The 20892-nt window shown below is 37.7% G+C and overlaps 1 protein-coding gene across 1 annotated transcript; it reads right to left on the reverse strand.

Moving 5' to 3' along the window:
- Positions 1 to 2838: 2838 nt before the first annotated feature.
- plekhb2 (pleckstrin homology domain containing, family B (evectins) member 2) lies at positions 2839 to 20201 on the reverse strand. The gene is made up of 8 exons (XM_041791071.1): positions 20065 to 20201; positions 14939 to 14989; positions 11321 to 11473; positions 11135 to 11237; positions 10964 to 11003; positions 10517 to 10600; positions 8811 to 8925; positions 2839 to 5601 (listed from the first exon to the last, which is right to left on the reverse strand). Exons 2-8 carry the CDS (start codon positions 14973 to 14975, stop codon positions 5465 to 5467), a joined length of 669 nt encoding a protein of 222 aa, XP_041647005.1. The 5' UTR covers positions 14976 to 14989; positions 20065 to 20201; the 3' UTR covers positions 2839 to 5464.
- Positions 20202 to 20892: the final 691 nt, after the last annotated feature.

The raw sequence follows: 20892 nt of genomic DNA on the forward strand, positions 1-20892 counted from the left end.
ACAAAGGGTGAAATAAACTTGAACCAAAAATCAAACCAAAGGAGTCAATTGCTTTGTGAATATATTTAATAGTTAAAATACATCTCTTAGTTTACCTTCATATTTATCATTGAAATGCACAAGGCTCAGTGTCATTAGTACATCTGATTAAGAGGAATATAACACCTTTATTTCACATCTTTAAGACCTTTAGAAAAATGACATCAATGTTACGCTGCTCACACAAGCTGATTAACTCAGATAAATAGGAAATACTAGTGTTAATTAGTGTCAATAAATATCTTTAAGCAGATCAAAATTGATTTCTATTGCGCTGAAGTTGATGTTTTAAAGTGAATTCTTCCTGAATAACAGAGCGATATTTAAATAGAAATGCCACCAAACAGAAAAAGAGTTTGTGCTGCACTGAATCTACTGTCAATAAATAAAAAAATCACTTCAAACATGTTTTAAATGAAATCAAAAGACTGATTTAAAAGCTGCCGATGAAATAATGACCTTGAATAAAGCATGCACGTTTACGAGCAGAGGAGAGACGTCCCTTTAAAGCACATCAGACATGTCAGCGTTTCCTCAAACATGAAACTATTTGTGATGAACTCAGGCTTTTATCACCAGACTCAAAGAAAAGCTACAATATGGTGGATTATTGCTCTGTGTGTGTGCATACGTTCAACCCTTCAACATTTAACCAGCGGCTGTAAAAGTAAACATGAGTTTTATTAAGTAGAATTTAAAGGGCATGTGTTTGTCATATTTGGAAACAGATTGTTTTTACTAGCCTGAGGCCTGATATGGTGTTATGGTTGGCAGTCAGCTTTTAGTTTATTTTATAGATTTTCCTTTCCTGTTGGGACACCATGGAGGAAGAGCATTTAAAGTCACATATTATTAAAAATTACTTTTACAGGCTTTTCTTAAAAAGAGTATGTGCCCCTGGCCTGTCCACAATCTCCCCAAGAATCGGAAAAATCCAATCCCTCCCCCTTTCTTTCGCCACCTTTCAGAAAATGTGTGCTGAAACAAAGCGTTCTCAGATTGTCCCCTCATGATGTCATGTGGGGAGTTAGCCCTGCCCCCAGGTTCAGTTGGCCCTCTCCACTTGGAAGAAAGTTCCACCCTCCTCTCCTGATCCTCTCAGGTGAGCCGCATCCATTAAGGCACGTCCATTTCCTGAGAGGGGCGGACTCAGACAGCTCAGTAACATTTAAAGCCACAGACACAGAAACAGCTCGTTCTGAGCAGGGCTGGAACAGAGGAGTTTTTAGACGTGCAAAAATCCAACACTGGAGGGTTTTTTCAGCAAAAAACTTCACAGGCATGTTTTGAGAACCTCTGAGACCAATGCAGACTTGTCTTAAAAGGGTAAAATATGAGACCTTTAAAGGAGAAAAAGCTCAGATATTCAGACTTAAGTGCAGAGGCTGAACAGCAAAGGTGGAAAGTTGGGGTTCATCCAGGAGAAGTGGGATGTAGATGGTTTATAACAGAATCAGAAGTTCCACTGTTTAGGGTGCACTTGCATTAGACTAGAGATTCCCAACAAGGGGCCCATGGCCTCTAAGGGGGGCCTGAAGTTGTGATGGGGGGCCATGGGGAGGCCAAGTAAAACCAATGCACAAAGTTCAGCACCACCACCAACGCATGGCATATTTAGAGGCCTTTACAGATAAAGAAAGGATCAACAGTGAATCTACACCAGGCCTATTAAGTATTACTGACCCAAAGACAAGAAAATGTGATGAGTTCTGCTTTGCCCTTAAAGTCTGAGTTATGTGGAAAGTCCAATCCTTCCTTATGCATTTTCCAGTTCGAGGAAAGTTTTTCTGCTGTTGCCTCATTGTCGACAAAATACAGTCAGAGGCTGGACATCAAAAATGAGAGTATGTGTCATGTTGGAAGTTAAAGGTTGCAGTTGCTACTCTGTTTTTTTTTTTGCAGACAATGTTTGAGATAACTACTTCAAAAATTGGGATTTGTTGGTAAAGTGTTTGACTCTGTCTTTAGCACCTATGGGTGTTTATGTACACAGTGATGAGCAGAGGGCTTAAAATATTCTCTATTACCAAAGGGGGGCCTAGGATGAAAACTATGGGTAACACTTCACTGTACCTAGTAACACCGTACCGTGCTGGAGCACCATTGGCCTGATCACAGATACATCATCACATCAAAATATAATAAAGCCACTTTACAGAACTCTAGGTCTGAGAGAGTCTGTACAATAGAGAACTGCACCAACATGACACTGACTTCACTCAGTTTGTGGCTTGTTTTGAGTCATTTTGGTCAGATTCGCTTTCTAACACTTCAACATTATTTAAAAATTTTGTCAAGAGGAATGGTTGCATCAGTTAGCATCAAATCCATACAGTGCACATGTGCACATACAAGAGCAATCATATAAAGGCAGAGTTTTAATCCAAATTTTGATTAAATTGCAATATGTTCAACTGAATATTTCTTTAGCCTGAAATATTTTTTGCAGCAGAGATATTATTCTCCACACATCATGGAAACATTGGAGTCTCATTTTTTTAAGAACAGTTTAGAAAAAAAAACTACTTTCCTTGTTTTTTGCATTTTTTTCTTAATCAAAATGAGAACTGCATAAAAAAGCACACTGTTCAATAAAACAATTCATACTGAATTTACAAAAGGAGTCAAATAATCAGATATTTAATCAAAATCATTCATCCTTAGTTTAATCTAATCGTTGGTAAAAATAAGAGTTGATTGAGTTTTGTGTTTGCTGAAAAAAACATAACATGAGAAACCTTTAAAAAAAATCCATTTAAATAGTTGCAAATAGATTATTTCCACAGTGTATTTTTTGTATTTTGTCTTGTCAGCTGTGGTCTTATCAGGTGTCTGCCCTTGTTTTGGGGACTTTTACAACAGAGGGAAATTAGCGACTCGCTAAATCTGATGCAACCATGTTTTCATTTACTTTGTGTGAATGGTCAATGTCATTGTACGCTGTCCCTTGATAAATAAACGAAACAAAACTTCAGAAACCGTTAAACCCTTAATCCCACCATGCCCAAGCACACCTCTTCCTTCTGTCCCTCTGGGCCAAAAAAGTACCATGCCTGAGCACGGAATTGACGCTCACTGATCAAACAAACTGGACTTAGGGGTTCAAGCATGCTTAGACATGGTATGGATTACCGAGCCGGAGTGCACCTTCAGAGAGCTGGGAGTAAAGGGACAGAGTTTGTAAGAGATGAAAAGAAGCTCTGAAGTTAGACCAGTAGGTGGATTTGGATGAGGAGGAATAATGCCATTAGAGGGCCAAAAAAAGGGGAGAAAAACTAATTGATCTTCTCTGTACTTCCCTTTTTGTCCTTTCTTCCCTCATGAACATGATGGAGTAGGGGGAGGTAGAGCACCAGCCTGTTTAGGGAGACTCAACCTGGCTCTGCTTTGTCCTCTTTCCAAGTTCTCTCTTCAGATTTTGTAATCACGGTGTGTAATTTTAGCACCAGAACTATTTGTGTTTTGTTTGTGGGCACCACTAGAGGCCTGCAGCCTTCTGCACCAGCTATGTGTAACTTCTGCCTTAAGTTCTGGTGTGAAGTCCACACTAAACCCTACGTTGAAACTAGTTAGTTAAGTTCTAACTTAAGTTGTTTCATTGTTCAGTTGCACCACAGAGACGTAAGGTTGGTCTTAACTAGTAGAGATTTACGCCCAAGCTAACCAAAATATTGTTACAGATATGGCGTAGTTTCTTACTTTAACCAATCACTGAAAAGCTTTTTAACCCCGTGTTTGCTACAGATGCTAACAGCTAAAAAATAGCATTTGCTAACTGTTGTAAATCCTCAAACAGCATCCAGTGTGGATGAAAATTATGACAAGGCATTTTGCCTATATCAGTACTGTGAAGCCTACAGCCTAAACCTAGAGCCAGTATAAATAACAACACTGACATCTAGTGGTGAAATCGCTAATAACATGAGGTAATATAACAGTGGACAGGGGAAATGATCTCCACTCATGGAAAACAACAGTGTTACTGATCATGGAATGCAGTGCTGACTTCAAATTCCCGGTAAAATCCTCAACTCCTCGTTACCCTCAGGGTTATTGCATCTTTTAGAGCTATCACTATGACAGACGTATTTTATGGAGGACTTTACACCTCGTAGGATGTAAGATTTAAGTTATAACTTAATCCTCTGTTGGAACTATCACATTTGGTGCAACACCTTAAATGTTAGGAGAGTGTAAACTCCGTTGTAAACTCCACTTATGCGCAGCTGGTGCAACCCATAGCAGGGCAGGTAGTATCAGCATTGTTACTACCTGGAGCTTGTATTCACGGAGGCTTGGTCTACTGAAGGTGATAATGCTGTTTGGGCACTAATAGTCATGTGGTAGAGGAAGTAGGATGAGGAACGTATGCATGTTGGCATGGAGGGACACTGAAGTTCACTGTCAGCCTCCCTGATGGGCCGTGGGACTGACTGAGCAAACCAGAAGTTGTGCAGTTTTACAGCTACATGCCCTCTTGATTTAAGTCATATTCTTTTTCTCAGTTTTTTTTCTTGCTACAACTACAAGACATGTAATGAGAGCCAGCTGAGGATGTAGATTGCCCTGTATTTGAGTTTGTTTTTCTGAAGTGACGTTTGATCACGCAAGTTTTTGAGATCTCGTGTCTGTGGACCCTCCTCTGTGAAATCTTGACTACGAACTGCAGGTGTGAGGTCTCACAGTCTAGCTGAATCTTCCTGTTCAGTTGAACCTGTCATTATGTCTTTGCTTCGGTTAAGACAAGCCAAACTTGACACATTTTTTGACTGTCTTGCATAAAAATGCAATAAAAGATCAATAATTATGACAAATTAAATGTTCTTTTCAAAAGTTTTCTTGAATAAAAATGGCATTTTAACATGTTTAAATGCTGTTTCAAATACCGAGAACCAGTCTAGCTGTTAGTCTAACTGCCTAAATGTTGAAGGGTTTTTCATATTGTTCACTCTTCTGTTTTCCCGTCTCCTGTTCGCCAATGTCAAACACAAATAACCTGAGGAGCTGAAGAAACACTGCATGTTTCAAACAGACAAATAAAACACGTCAAACAAAGTAAAGGTACAGTACACAGATCAACACAAAACCAGTAAAAAAAAAAAAAAAAGCAGGAGATAAAATGTTTAAATGGGTTTAAAGGAGAAATGTGCGAGGAGCTGAGAGTTGTTGGCTGTCATTTAAAAGTGAGTAATTGTATGTTTTTGGTTAAAAACATTCATATTCAGACAACACAAAGGGGGTGGGGCTTATGAGAAAGTGCTAACAGTATTGACTTTAAATATATTCGTATATAGGACACACGAGGAGTAATTCACTGCCCATCACAATCATGCTTCATAGATGGAAGTAGCTCCACGAACACGTTTCACTCCGGCTCATGTGACGGCACAGAGAAGAAGCAAAAACACGGAGCGCTAGGGAAACATTAGAAGACAGAGAAGAGAGAGCCCAGCGCCAAACCGGTTGCTGCTCCGGCGAGCATTCCCAGCGCCACATCACCTCCGTCCTCACGCTGACGCTCTCGGATCACCACGTGGTTCACTCCAGGGGCGGCGTATCCACCTGGGCACAACGACAGCAACATGTTAAAGCTTGAAAAGGGGGCTGAACTCCATATTACAAAATAATGTGATGCTAAAAGTTGGTTTAAAGCCTGTTATGCTCTACTGTGAATGAAAACTGGACCTCTGATGAGGATGAATTTCTTAGCCCCGTATGAAAATTCTAGGGCTGACAGCCTCAAGTCGATTGGTGGATTAATTGGTCGATGACCTCATGTCGACCAAAATCCAATTGGTCAAACAATTGCATGTGCTACTTTAATTGGAAGAATCCATTTTTTTTGCAGGGGTGAGAAGGGAGACGTCATGTGTTTTTATTTTTTCAGTTATCTAGTGTTACAAAATATAATTTACAAAAAACTAACTATGAATATCACTATTCAAATATAATTTACTTGTGCCTTTAAGGGTAATCAATTACAGGTTAAATAACCAGAAAGTCAAAACAACGTCACTAGGACCCTCCCACCAAATCCCATGAAGCACTTTGTCAAAAAGTCAGTATTGTGGCAACATTTTGTTAAAAAGGATTATTATTTAATTACAACACAAGGTGGTTATTCCGCAAAAATCGTAAGATTTTGAAGTTCATTTTGGGTTCATTCTGAATTTTAATTATCACCTAAATGCACTGACTACATTGTCAGTGATAAGTTTGATGTAGAAATAACATGAAGGTTTTTTCCTTTTTTCTTTTTTGTTTTAGGTCCAACCGACCAATTGATTATTTGATGATCTGGTGCGATTTTAGTTGACCAAGTTTTTCTTTGGTTAACAACAGCCCTAGAAAATTCCTTTTTTAAGTATTCCCAGAGTGCTGATAAACAGAGGAAGGAATTTTTAATACAGCTTTTCAAACATCCTAGTTTTACTTTGGATGCTAACATTATTTCACTTTGCAGAAACAAAACCATTTCACAAAAACCAAAAACGACAAGGGTCTAAATTACTAGCCCCCTTTAGAACTGACCTTTTTGTTGAGCCATAGCTCAATCCACTGTTGCTCAATGATGGTCTTGAACTGTGTAATGCTCAACGATTTTAAAATCAAGTTAAACTGAGGGTTACCTTCACGTTTACATACAGTCTAAAAATGTCAGAAAGACTTTGAGCTGTATAGGCCTGAAGTCAACCAAAGAAAAACTTGGCTGAACTGAAGATGAAGGTCCATGCCAGGAGACCATCAAATCTGGAGGAGCTGGAGGGATTGGCCAAAGAAGAATGGGCTGGGATTCCTCAGGAGACGAGTCAGAGCTAAAAAAAACTACAACAAATGACTGCAGGCTGTTATCCAGCAAAAAGGAAACACAACTGACGATTAGCATCAGGGGGGCTAATAATTTAGATCCTTGTAGTTTTTGTTTTTTTGTGGAATAATTTTGTTTCTGTGTGAAAAGTAAAAATAATGTTAGCATCCAAAGTAAAACTAGGATGTTTGGAAAAGCTGCGTTAAACTTTCCTTGTTAAGAGCATTTGGGAAGTTTTAAAAAGATAACTTTTCAAAGAGGAGGTCATCATTTTAGGTCAATCATTTCATCCTCATTTGTATAATTCCTCTAAAGCACTGATCATCAACTGGCGGCCCGGGGGCCACATCAGGCCCCCCAAAGCTTCCTGTCCGGCCCCCGAAAGATCATTAAATTCAGAAAAGGAGGAAAAGAAGATGTTGTGGTTTTAAGAGTATCCTTTGGCTTTACATGTCTGCATCTGTTAAATCTACCCAACAAACAATTAATATTGAAATAGTTTTAGAAGGACTGAACATTTGAACTGTTTTTACTGAAATTTACTGTCATAATTAGTAGATATTTTAAAAAGGGTTAAGGTTGGCTAAAGTGTTACAAAATAATGGGTGATAAATGGAAAAATGGGTTGTGGAGTGGCACAAAGGGACAAAAATTGGTGAAAAAGTGGTGAAAACAGGAAAAATGGGTGAAAGCATCAAAAATGGGTTAAAAGTGGCAAAAATAGGGCAAAAAAGTAATGAAAAGCTTTAAAAAGTGTCAAAATAGAAGAAAAGTGGAACCAAGAGGATAAAACATGCTGGAAGAGTGATTTAAAAGGGGTCAAGAATGGAAAAACTGGGTTAAAAGAGGCAAAAACAGCACAGATATTCTGGTACAGTTGCAAAAAGGGGTTAAAGAGTGGCAAAAGGGGTCAAAAGAAGCAAACATTGATTGAAATGTTGAAATGTGAAGAAAAGGGGCTTAAAAGTGGCAAAAATGGATAAAAGAGTGGCTCAAAGAGGATAAAACATGCTGAAAAAAGTGGTTTAAAATGGGCTAAAGAATTGAAAAAATGAGGTAAAGAGGCATAAAGTATCAAAAATGGGTTAAAAGTTGCAAAAGCAGCAGAAATAGCCTGGCAAAGTTGCAAAAAGGGGTTTAAGAGTGGCAAAATGGTTGAAAAGTGCAAAACATTGATTTAAAAGTTGCAACAATTATTTAGAAAATATAATTAAAAGGGATTCAAAAGTGGCAAAAAAAAATCGATAAAAGAGCGGGTAAAACATGCAGTAAAAGTGGTTTAAGAGGGGTTAAAATCTTGCAAAAATTGGTAAAAGAGGAAAAAAGGTGCAAAAAGTATCAAAAATGGGTTAAAAGTGTCAAAAATGGGGAATAGATAGGGACAGATCTCCCTGGTAATGACTAAAAATGTCCTGCATTTTCAAAGAAAATGCTATTACTACTACAATGATATTTCAATCAGACCAAAATATTTATTTATTTTTTTGTGTGTTTGAAAGTCTGGCCCCCATGGTCTCTGTCGAGAATAAATCTGACCCTTGTGCAGATTTACTTGATGACCCCTGCTCAAGAGTGAGAAACTCCACCAGAACAACTCTGCTTCAAACAGTGACCTACTTCACACCAACATGGCAACATTAACTGGGGTTAGCATCCTGATGTTAGCGCTGTATTCAGCTCAAAGTGCTGCTGTGCTTACATTCAGGTCGTCTTCATGTTACCAGGGTTCAACATTTAAACAGCTATCTTTACATACATCATATAGAATTGAATCTGAAAATGTAAAATGACTGTCGACAAATATGCTCAGCATTCAGAGTTTATACAGTCCTCTTATTCTAGTTTCAGTGCTGTAAATAAGAGGACTTTCATCAACACAACAGAGCAGCAAATACACTGTAAAAGATCTGTAGCTGTATGCCATCTCAGATGTAATGTTTCAATGAGAAAAGCAGAGATTTACCTTGGTACTGGTAAGGATAAGCCACGGCGTAGGGCTGTCCGTCAGCGGAGTACATGATCTGTGTGGCGTGAGGTGCAGATGGAACGTACTCTCCATAAGGTCCTGGAGAATAAACCTGCAAGAAAATAAAAGACAACTGTTGAGGCGATTAAATATGGATGGAGAAAAACAAACCCTCATCAGAACGCTCCATTAATGGCTGACAAGACAAACAGCCAATCACTGTTAAGGAAGAGGTGGTCAGTCAGATTCCAGGGGGTGCTATCTGGCCACTACCATGCCTCCATCCCTCGTTAGAACGCTCCACATTCAGACACAAAACAAGAGTTAACTACAGGAAGCTGACAAACTCTACTAAAATATGGTTGATAAGGATGATGAGCTAGAAACGGAGCAGACAGACGAGAAAATTAGAGACATTTACGCTGCTGTTTGCTGCTGTAATCCTCTTGTCATTTCAATTACATCTAAGAATGAGCATTTCAGCAAATTCTTTGCGTCAAACTGTGTTTTACAGAATCAGACACAGCCCTTGTATCTAACTTTAAAGTACGACAATAGTTTCAAGTTTTCATGCAATTCATATTTCATTTTATTTTAGGAATTTGTGACAGGCTGATTAAAAAAGGGCCACAGGCTGCAGTGGCCCACTGGTCAAAACATGCGCTGAAACCTTTCAAACACCTCTTGAACTGATATTTGTACATATTTTAGTGCTACTCTTTTAGATTATTTATGGATTTGTTGATATAAAAGTTACTGCAAATACGGACCACTCCTTTATACACACTTTGCATTAGGGCTGGGCAATCAATCGAAAATTAGATTAAATCACAGTATGGCCTGCTGCAATTTTCAAATCGCAGAAGATGCAATATTTCTTTGCCCTGAAATTTGAGTCAAAATACAATTTTTAAACTTTTCTTTGCAGCAGAGATGTTATGCATGACACATCATGCAATCATTCAGGTGCTATTTTTTTAGAATAGTCTACAAAAATCCTACCTTCTTCATTTTTGCTCTTTTTTCTTACCAATTATAAGAATGACAAAAATCCTTCAATGTCACAATTCATATCCAATCATCAGAATTAGATCTTTTTAAAGAATTGTTCAGTCCTTGTTTAGGAATAAAAGAAAGTTAAGGAATAACTGAATATCAAATTCCAATAGCAATATTGGGGAGAAAAAATTGCAAATTAGATTATTTTCCAAAATCGTTCAGCCCTACTTTGTATGTTTAGTCAAGATGCTGGAAAAAATGGTAAAAGTCAAAATTGCCCATTCTAATTTCTTACTATTCTGAATAGATTCGAAATTTCCACAACACAACATTTTTAGACATACTGTTTGACTTCCTTAAAATATAATATTATAGATGCCCTACTTTTCACATGTTGTTGTTAAAAGGAGTGTCTCACAATCAGAAAAACCTTTTTTCTGTTAACCATTATAAATCTTCTTACCAGTCATGTTTTTTTTATATCATTCATGTTTTGTATTTTTTCTGTGTTGTTTGGTTGTCTTCTGCTGCTGTAAATGTTTCTGAAAATTATTAACATTTACGACAAAAAAAATAAATCTTCTTACCATCTTAAACAAGTTGGTGGAAAAAAGTGAATTTTAAAACCTAAATCCAATGAATACACGGCCAAATGGCTACTGTATAGACCAGTCCTAATTAAAGACATTTAAAAAGTAAGTTACCTGAGCTGGAGGATATTCTGAGTAAGGAGGAGGAGCAGATGCCATCGCTTCCTGTGCAAATCCAATCTGAGGCGTCGCTACCACCTGATAAGAGACAATAGAAACAAATGAGGATGCAGAGCTTTTTATAAATCAAGCTGAGGCACTCCCACAGGGTTTGGCATTTCCATTACAGTACACTGCAAACACAAGCTAGGAAGATAACTTCATAGCCTCATTGGGACCGCCATAAAACAAATATTTAAAACAGTCCCAGGGAGAGGGGAGGGAGAAGGAGGTAGTCATGCACTCTCTGTTGGTACCTTTAATTATTTTCACATTTGATGTGCATTTGCTTGTTCTTTCAATTTCAAAATAAGGCACATTTTTAATACTAAATGAATTTTTTTCTGCTTTCCAAATAAATAGAATTAAACAAAAAAAAACAAAGATGAAGGGGAAACTCACTGTATTAACTCTGGCATCCTGCAGCGCCATGGTCCAAGCCCTGCAGCACAAAGAAGAAACCACGCTCTAAATAATACCTCTTTGAAAATACACACAGAATCCCTCAAACTAAAATAAAATGTCATGCACATGGAAACAACATGAGTCAAAATCATGTGTGTGTCGTCTTACAGAGCATCGTCTGCACTGTCTGCACACAGGCTGATCACTCGCCCGTCTCTGCAGACGATCTGCAGCAGAGCGTCGCGGCTCTTTCCCTCCGGAGGGTTCAGCTCTGAGAGGAGAGACAGAGCGGTTTAAAAACATGAACACCAGCTGGTGAACCCCTGACATCATCACACAGCAGGTGACGTGCACCTTGACAAGCAGCAGAGTTGCGGATGTTGATGCAGTCAACCCTCATGTGGATGTCGTCCTCCATGTCGCGCCTTTGTTGATCGTTGTAGAAGACAAGCCGTCCGTCGGCCCACAGGTCGAACCAGTTTCTCTTCCAGCGGCGCAGGATGGTGCCTGCAACAAACAAACACTACCTTTATGGGATTTCTAACTAACTAGACCACATTAGATAAGAAGTCTTTACAGCCCTACTTCCAAAAAAGCTGGGACACTGGGTAAAATGTGAATTAAAAAAGAATGCAGTGATTTACAAATCCATATATTAACCCTTAGAGCTCATAGTTATTTTTTCACCATCATGTCTCACCTGGACTTTCTTCTTAAAAAGCTTGTAAAACATCAACCCTGTGGTGCACAGTCAAGCTCTATACATCTTTTTTTTTCAGGACAACCTGGTCTTTAAGAATATATCTACTACAGTAAGTTCACTTGAATTATGAAAAAGTTACAGGACTCTAAAGACAAAATTTAAAAAACTAATCAGAATTTGAAACTCAAAAATTTTCATTGATAACACAGTAAACAATAGTGACAAACCATTTTCTTTGCATAGACTTATTCTCCCATCTCTTTGGGATAAAACAGTGAAAAATAAAGATTCTGTGACAAAGGGTTTTCAAAAAATGTACACGTATACAAAAAAGTCCATGCGCTTTTTTGCAGTTAGATTTATTTATGCCGCTCCTTTATGCAGTAGAGAAGCATATGGATAAAAAATGGACAAAAAGACACTTGTTATCGGATCTAACGCCATGGATTTCATATTTAAAGACCCCGAAAAGTCACAGAAGTTCCGGGCTCGCTAGAACAGCGTCCTTAAGGGCTACAGGGACATCGAGGGTAGCAAACAAACGGCAAAATTGTCCGCTTTCAGAGGAAAAAAAGAGTGGTTCAAAAGTTATTAACGTTTTTCTAAACGGTGTCGCTTCTTGTTGTATACGACAACCCTGTCTTCAGAGACCCCAGGAAGTCAGCCAAGTTCTGGGCTCACTAGAAAATGTTCTGTAAGAGCTACAAATGCATGAAGAACATACTGTATATAGAAAGGCACAACACAGAGCTTTCACAGGAAAAAACAAGTTAGTGCCTATGACTTATGGTTCAAAAGTTACCAGGCAATTTACAAAGGGGTGTCCCTCTGGCATGGATCCATGCCGCTGGAGCTCTAAGGGTTAAACAAAGATGAGATATTTAATGTTCAAACTGATGAACTTTTTTGTTTTTTTGGAAATATGCACACACTCTGAGTTTGATGCCCGCAACATGTTTCCAAACAAAGTCAGGGCAGGACAAGATCAGGAAGGCAAAGTTGTTGAGTGCACAAAAAACACCTAGAACCTCCCACAGGTCAGTAGGTTAACTGGTATCAGGTGATAGATGACTGGGTACAAGGAACACACCAGAAAGGTTCAGACATTCACAATCAATGATGGTGTGCTGTTCTCCACTTTATGAAAGACTGTGAGGACACAAAGCCCAGCAGTTTATGAACAATATTCATCAATGTGAAACTGAAAGAATTCAGAAATTTAACCGTCTACAGTCCATAAAGTCATCAACAGATCCAGAATCTGGAGAAATCTGTGCATGTAAGGGGAAAGGCTGAAAGCACTCATTAAATGTCAGTGACCTTTGACCGCTCAGGCTTTGCTGCATTAAAAAAACATTGTTCTGTGATGATTTTTACTATCATTATTTATTTAACCACTAAAAACCTCATTGAGATTAAAAATTTATTTGTAAAGAGTATCCTGGTGAAGCTAGGCAGCAGCACAGTTCATAAAGATTCTAACAATAAGCAGCCATACATAACAAAGACAATAGCCTACTAGAAAACAATGAAGACATTAAACAATGATACTACAACTAGGGCTGGGCATTAATCGAAAATTAGATTAAATCTCAATACGGCCTGCTGCAATTTTCAAATCACAGAAGTTGCAATATTTCTTTATCCTGATTTTTGAGTTGAAATACCGGTTAAAAACTTTTTTTTTGCAGCAGAGATGTTGTGCATTACACTTCATGCAATTATTCAAGTCCCATTTTTTAGAATAGTCTACATAAAATCCTACTGTCTTTATTTTTGTGAATTTTTCTGATCAAATATGAGGATGACATAAACAGTGTCATGTCATTCAGTACAATAATTCATATCCAGTTTGCAATGCGAGTCAAAATCATCACAATTAGATATTGTTTTAAAAAATTGTTCAGCCCTAGTTTTATCTAATATTGTGTTGGTGGTGATATAAAATGATTTATTGCTTGTGAGTGTGAAAATACATATGATGAGGAACTTAAGGAATAATCGCATATCAAATTGCAATCGCAATTTTGGGGGAAAAAAATTGCAATTAGATTATTTTGCCAAATCATTAAGCTCTAATTACAACATGGGCACAGGCAAACTTCAGAAAACCAGTTCAGTTAGCACAGTACATAACTGCATCTACAAATGAAAGGTAAGACTTTACCATGCAAAGACAAACTAATCTATATCACAGCATTCAGAAGCCCCGCCCACTTCTCTGGGCCTGAGTTCATCTGAGATGGACTGACCAAAAGTGAAAAAGTATGCTGCGATCTGACGACTCCACATTTCAGACTCAAAGTTCAAAAGCCAGCATCGGTGATGTGTGGGGGGTGTATTAGTGTATGTGGCATGGGTCACTAACACATCTGAGAAGCCTCCATTAATACTAGAAGAACATACAGGTTTCAGAGCAACATATGCCTCTATCCAGATGGCATCTTTTTAGGGATGGCCTTGCTAAATTTCAGTGAGACAACGCCAAGACACATTCTGCATGAGTTACAACTGCACAGCTTCCCATCAGTGTTAATTTTGTCGGCTAAAACTATCACTAAAAATGTTCGTTAACAGCCTTTGTTCCATGAGAAAGACTAGACTAAAACTTACCCAAAAAAGATCTTTGATGACTAAAACTGACTAAAACTAAGTTTAGTTTTCATCAAGATGACCAAAACTAGACTAAAATGTAATCAAGATTTCGCCAGACATTCAAAATCCGTCATATCTGTCAAAAAACAACGCGGCTATAGCTATTCTGCCTCTCAGCTGTAGAAAGCAGGGACCCCAGGTTAAGCAGGGCACAGAGAACACACTACCATGACTTGGTACCAGGTTCTGGCAAATAATGCTTGGACTAAAAGTAAAGACTAAAATGTGAGGACTTTTTATGGACTAAAATTAGACTAAAATGTTTTTGAGTTTTCATCAACTAAAACTAGACTAAAACTTTAAAGAGTAGAAATGACTTAAATGGGACTAAAACTAAAAGAAATGTAATCTAAAGACTAAGACTGAGACTAAAACTAAAAACAGCTGTCAAAGTTAACACTACTTCCCATGTCTCCTATTAAAAATGTAAAAAGCATTAAGAAGCATAAAATATGACAACAAAACCATGCACACTTGAACAACAGTAGGTTTGAAAATGATTTACAAATCTTTGTATTCTGTTTTCATTTACATTTTACACAGCGTCCCATCTTTTCTGGAGCTGAGTTTGTATTTAAAGGTGTGAAACTCTTGGACCTAGTTTAATTACTTACTCTGTCGATGGAGCCATCCGCTCTTTACCATGGCCATCCTGGAGGAAACACCTAAAAAGATCAGACCAACAGAAATTACTTTTAGTCTTTTTTCACAATTCTGAGCCAAACGATTAGATCCCATGTGTTGTTTTTTCACATTTCAAATGTTTTTGGTATCATAATTTCTCTTTTTAGACTGTTTCACTTTGTTTCTGGAATTTTTCATATTTTGGTGATACATCCATGGCAATACACTATTTCAGCTGCTGTTGAGCTGGTTCTCTAACATCATCATTAGCTCAATTCCTATTGTTTTTACTTTCAATCAGGGCCTTCTAGAAAGTCTATTCATCCTGATTCGTTGTAAATTTAGATGGAGTCTTAGTTGTTTATCACCAGCATTAGATGAAACAGGATGTGAAGGTAAACCAAGGGCTGGCACTAACGCTGCAGATCCATGTGCACCTGTTGATATTTTCAAATGGCATCCAGAGAGGGAACATCCTGACTGAATGTCGGTTATGATATAGACTGATGCATTGCTTGAATATGCATAAGTTCAGGAACCTAATAATTGTATCGCAATATTTAGGGAAAAAAATCGAAATTAGATTATTTTTGCAAATCGTTCAGCCCTTATTGTATTCATTTCTATTTATTATGTCTGTACTTCTAGGATTATTTGTACATGTATGTCTAGCACAGTTGTGATAAAGAGATAATGCTTATTTAAAAAGGATGACAGCTAACTTTATTTCTGTATGCTTTTTGTGTCTTTGTTTTCAGGACAGGAAAAGGCACCTTGCAGGATTTTTCTTTCCATGGGAGTCCAAATCCTTACTCTCCTCAGATGTCTGCAGAGCTGTCCATACATTCAGTGTTTTGCGCACATTTCAAGCATATTTGTGTTGAAGAGAAGAATTTTTAAAATATGAATGTTGTAGGTATATTATAAATTGTGTTAGACCTCGCATCGCTGTCCTTATATAGCGTCCAGCTTCTGCAGTGAGGGAGACTGTGTGTGTAACAGAGTGATTGTTAGAAACAGGAAAACAGATGTTTCCAACAAAGGAAATATAACCGTATTTGCTCCCTAACGATACCTTAATACATTATTGAAGGAACTGGAAGGCCGCCCGGTTTCTCTGTTTGTCTTGGAATAAACACCATTGGAAGGTCACACATTTGGCACATATTTGGTAGCATACACACAGATATACACATTCAAAGAGTTACGTAATCTTTAACACACACACACACACACATTATGGGCACGAACACAATCAAGGGTATAAAAGTGTACTGTGAAGATTGGGGTCTCACTCGTTTCGGCTGTCTTGTCAACTCATCTGACTCCTGTCTCACGTTTTTATACTCTGAATCTGCCACAACAACAAGCTTTTGAAATGTATTTGCAAAATTTGTAGCCACATTAATTTCATAAATACCCAGATTATTCACGTAAAAATAATCAACAGATTCATCGACTGATTGAGGAAACAATCAACAGATTAATCGATAATACAATAATCAATAGGGACAGCCCTAAAATAAAGCACTGAAATTTTGGGGTAATTCATGTAAGATAAGTAAAACCTTCCCATTACTTATCTGTCAACTCAAATTTCTAAAATCTGAGTATGATCAGCAGGTCTGTTGATCGATCAGTAACTTCATTTGAGTCTTTGGTCTGGACGGCTTGAGAGACGTGCGGCAGGAGAAAGAGAGTAGCAATGCAGCGCTGGGCAATCCAGGTAGAGAGGAACACAAAGTGATGCAGAGCGTGCTATGTTGTGATTTTTTTTTTTTTCCCACACAGTAATTTCCTGTAAAACAAAAAATCTTAAACTCAACATGAAGATGTTTGTATTGAAGTGGTGGTGCTGCTGGGTGTTTCTGCTCTGCCCTCCGTCAAAGCATCAGTGGATGTTTAACTCTCCACTTAGCAAATAGAAGTGTGACGTACATTTATCGTCTCGTTAAAATGAACACGTCAGCGTTTGTGTCTCTTGATCATTTAGTCCTGATTTTTTTAAAACTTTACCTCAGTAAATAAAAGCTACCTGCTGTCTGATACATGCTCATAAATGACAGCACAGGCTGGAACAAGTAAGTCCTGGTCATAGCTATAACTCTGAATAATACAAACAGATAGTTGAGGATATTTCATAGGCTATATGAAACTAAACAGTTACTGTGCTATGAGGCTGATCGTCTATGAGTCTGCTGTTATTTCAGCACAACAATGTTAATGAGGATAAAAACCTTCATAATGCTTCATAAAGCCTGTTATGTTGATCTTTGAGATCACTGAGACCACCTGACGGGGTGCAATGAGGAACCTATCAAAGACTGAACTGATTTTGAATATAAAAGATTGGAGTACATGTACTCTGTATTGATTTATTCTCCTTTTCTTAAAAAAAAAATACTGACAGCATTCAAATTCAGTGCAGCAAATAAGGAAAATCCTCATCTTCAGACTGCACAAAGATAGTTAAAATACGAGATGATGCAGGACTGCAAATTGTTTTAAATGGCTTAATTCTGCTTTTTTATATTCTATATTCCCTAAAAATTAAATAGTAAGTTATTTATACGTTTACAACTATTTTGTATTCTCGAGTTCAGGGGTTTTCAAAGTGTGGAAGAGTGAGCCTCCCCTAAGAAGAAATTATTCATTCGGTTGACCCCCACCCACAAAAAGGATTCAAACTGAAAAAAAAAATTAAACAACAACATTTCAAACATTTATGTCTAATCTTTAAACATTTTCACCATTAATATATTTGGATATTTTGGTTTGCAACTATCCTTTAACATCTGCCTTTCCCTTTTATTCAGTTATAATGCCATTAAACACCCCTTTTTCACATATTTTCTGGCCATTTTACAACTTCTTTTTGCCTCTTTTCCCTTTTTGCCCATTTAAGCTACCGTTCTTCATTAAATATCCCTTTTCTTCCCAATTTTTGCTCCTTTTTGCTATGTCTTTTTGACACTTTTTCCCAATTATTGACACTTTAATCCCATTTTTTGCCCTTTATTTTTAACCATTTTTGCCACTTTTCATCCATTTAAGCTGCCCATTGCCATTAAATACCACTTGTTTCCCTTTTTCCCAATTTTTGCCTCTTCTTTTTGCCATTTTTTCCCATTTTTGCCCCTTTTCACATTTTTTTTCCACTTTTGCTCATTTAAACAACCCTTTGCCATTACATACCACTTGTTTCCTCTTTTTTGCCCTTTTTTCGCACTCTTGACTGCTTGTTGCCCATTACTTTACCCATACTTTACTTATACTTACATACTTATAACTTCATACTTACATACTTTACTTTACCCATCACTTTCCACTGATTTTTTTGTCCCTTCTCACCCATTTCTGCTACTTTCTGAATATTTTTCTACTTTTTCTCCCAGTTTTCACCTCTTTTCACCCATTTTTTGCTGTTTTTTGAACATTTTGCCACCTTTAACCTATTTTTTTTGCTACTTCAAGCTGTTTTTGCCACTTTTCACCTCTTACATTGTGGCTCTTGCAAAGGTAAATTTGGCTCTTTGGTTGAGTAACACTGCTCTATGGCATAGTCCCTATAATAACTATAAGTCTATCCATTTTGTTCAATGCACAGCACAGGTTCGCAAAGCAAATCCACTTTTTCTGGTTTATGGTTCCATGCCTCCCCTAAAGCACTGTGGCGCCCCCCAGGGGAGGCCTGCTTCACACTTTGAAAACCACTGCTCTAGTTAGACATATTTTGTGATGTAACGTTATACAATTTTCTTGCAATAGCCTGTATCGATTATCGCAGTATCGCTGTCTCTTGGACCATGTATCCTGTATTACACTGTATTGTGAGGTACCCTGTGATTCCCACCCCTACTCATTAGGTTAATTGCCAACTCTAAATTGGCCGTAGGTGTGAGTGTGAGCGTGCCTGGTCGTCTGTCTCTATATGTCAGCCCTGGGAATTACTGGCGACCAGTCCAGGGTGTACCCCGCCTCTCGCCAAATGACAGCTGGAATAGGCTCCAGCCCCCCCGGGCTAACGGGTATAGAAAATTGATGTCGGGAGGTTCTTCGTTGTTTGACCACAGGCCTTGGAAAGTGTGAGTTTAAGAGACTTTAAAAAAAGATGTCTTCACTTAAACACAACTCAGTAGTTTGTATGTCCACATCAGACAGTATCAGATGCATATAACTGGAGCACATGACTGGGTGTGTTTACACAAACCTCTTTACTGCGAACAAAATAACCTTATCCATCACATTTTTACAAAATGTTCAGGAAGTTATGCTGGGGAAAGTGACTTATATAGTTTTTAAATTTTAAATATAAAACAGTCCCAACAAATACAGAAGGAAATTAATTCAAAATGGATGTCTGCTACACCATATGGTTCCCAGTGGAAGGGTCAAGTATTGAATACATCCCAAACAACTTATACAACTGCTACAATGAAAAATAACAATATCATGGCTCCATTAAGGTTTAATGATACAAGATCTTTACATTTTGATATGAAACAAAGAAAATCAACAAACATCAATGACAAAGCAACAAAATCAGATGTCTTAGGTTTAATTCATTGTCTTATGATTAATTCAAGCAGACTCTCCACTTAATTGTCGCCAACACATCTGTGTGAATTATTGAATCTGATGGATTAATTTACTCTTGTGGGCCGTGTTATGAAATATGAGCATATCTTTAAAACTGTGGTATTTATCAACACGTCTGATCATTAAAAACAGATATCGTATCTTTTATGTGTCGATTTATCGAAAATATGAAAACCTTATTTCACATGACATAGGGCCAGATGTGAACAGGTCATCCTCGTTTCTTATGAGTATAACTTGAATTGAGTTGGAGACATAAGTCTTTGTGAATCAAAATAGACCCCCTAGACAGCGTGATCTAATGCTTAGTTTATCTTCTAAGCTATTTCTTCAATACTGATCGAAATGTGTGAGCTAACCTTAACTTACGGTGTTTGTTTATACATATCAGCAGTTAGCTAACCAACAAGCTTACCGTCACGGTGTAAATACTCAGCTACAAAGCTAAACCTAGCTTTAAAATCTGATTATAAAGGCACATTTAGTGGTCGCAAATCAGAGAAATTCGGTAACTTACTCGTTATTTGTGGATTTATGGAGAGATGAAATGATCCGTTAGGTTACAGCGAACACGGAAGTAGTTTCAGTGGAATGAGAAGATGCTCTACTCGGAGTGGAAAAGCGTGACCGAAAAGGCCAGCGGACACAATATACAGCCAGCCGTAATTTTCCGTTCATTGAGCTCCGCCCTTAGAGCATCGTCGCATATTTCTCGCTTCTCTGGAGAGGGAGGTGTTTGTTTTGGATAACGTCACCTGTCAGCTGACAGCGCTGGAAAGTGCTAGCAAACACCCATAGACCAACCATAGACACACAAACGCAACAGCACAGAGCGTGGTGGGCGCGTCCATGTGCGCCTGCTGCATTCACGTATTTTTTGGAATAGTTGGAAATATTAGTTTCTAGTTGGTAAACACTAAAATGGAGACTCAAATTTGTGCAATTTCACCATGATCTGATACATTTTAAAACCAAATGTTTGAAATAAAGTAAAATATACATGTTTTTTAATGACTGAAAAAATTCAAAAGTTACAAAGACTAAAGGAAACTACCCCTGTTTCACTATAACAGTGTTAAGCAGTATGGTGTCCTTGATGCTAAACAGCAAAAACATTTACGAAAGACAGTTTGAAAAAAAAGAATAAGCAGATAAATTTTAATAAGTGTAAAAAAAATGCACTAATCACACACAAGGTTTGTAAAACACTCAAAACCTTGAGTAACAAAAACGCTACAGAAAACTAAAATTATAGTAAAATGCAAAAATGTGTTTTATTTTTTATATGAAATTTTGTCAGATGAAGTGTTTCTGAGTTTCATAGAATGTATTCATGCCTACATCT

Source organism: Cheilinus undulatus, linkage group 7, assembly GCF_018320785.1.
Source record: "Cheilinus undulatus linkage group 7, ASM1832078v1, whole genome shotgun sequence".
NCBI classification, from domain to species: domain Eukaryota; kingdom Metazoa; phylum Chordata; class Actinopteri; order Labriformes; family Labridae; genus Cheilinus; species Cheilinus undulatus.

What these genes read in the sequence shown, in the direction of transcription:
- plekhb2 (XM_041791071.1), bottom strand. Translation starts at nt 14,975, where the DNA reads ATGGCCATGGTAAAGAGCGGATGGCTCCATCGACAGA. An exon ending in CAACTCTGCTGCTTGTCAAG is followed by an intron (nt 11,238 to 11,320) that starts GTGCACGTCACC and finishes CTCTCCTCTCAG; the next exon opens with AGCTGAACCCTCCGGAGGGA. An exon ending in GACAGTGCAGACGATGCTCT is followed by an intron (nt 11,004 to 11,134) that starts GTAAGACGACAC and finishes TTTGTGCTGCAG; the next exon opens with GGCTTGGACCATGGCGCTGC.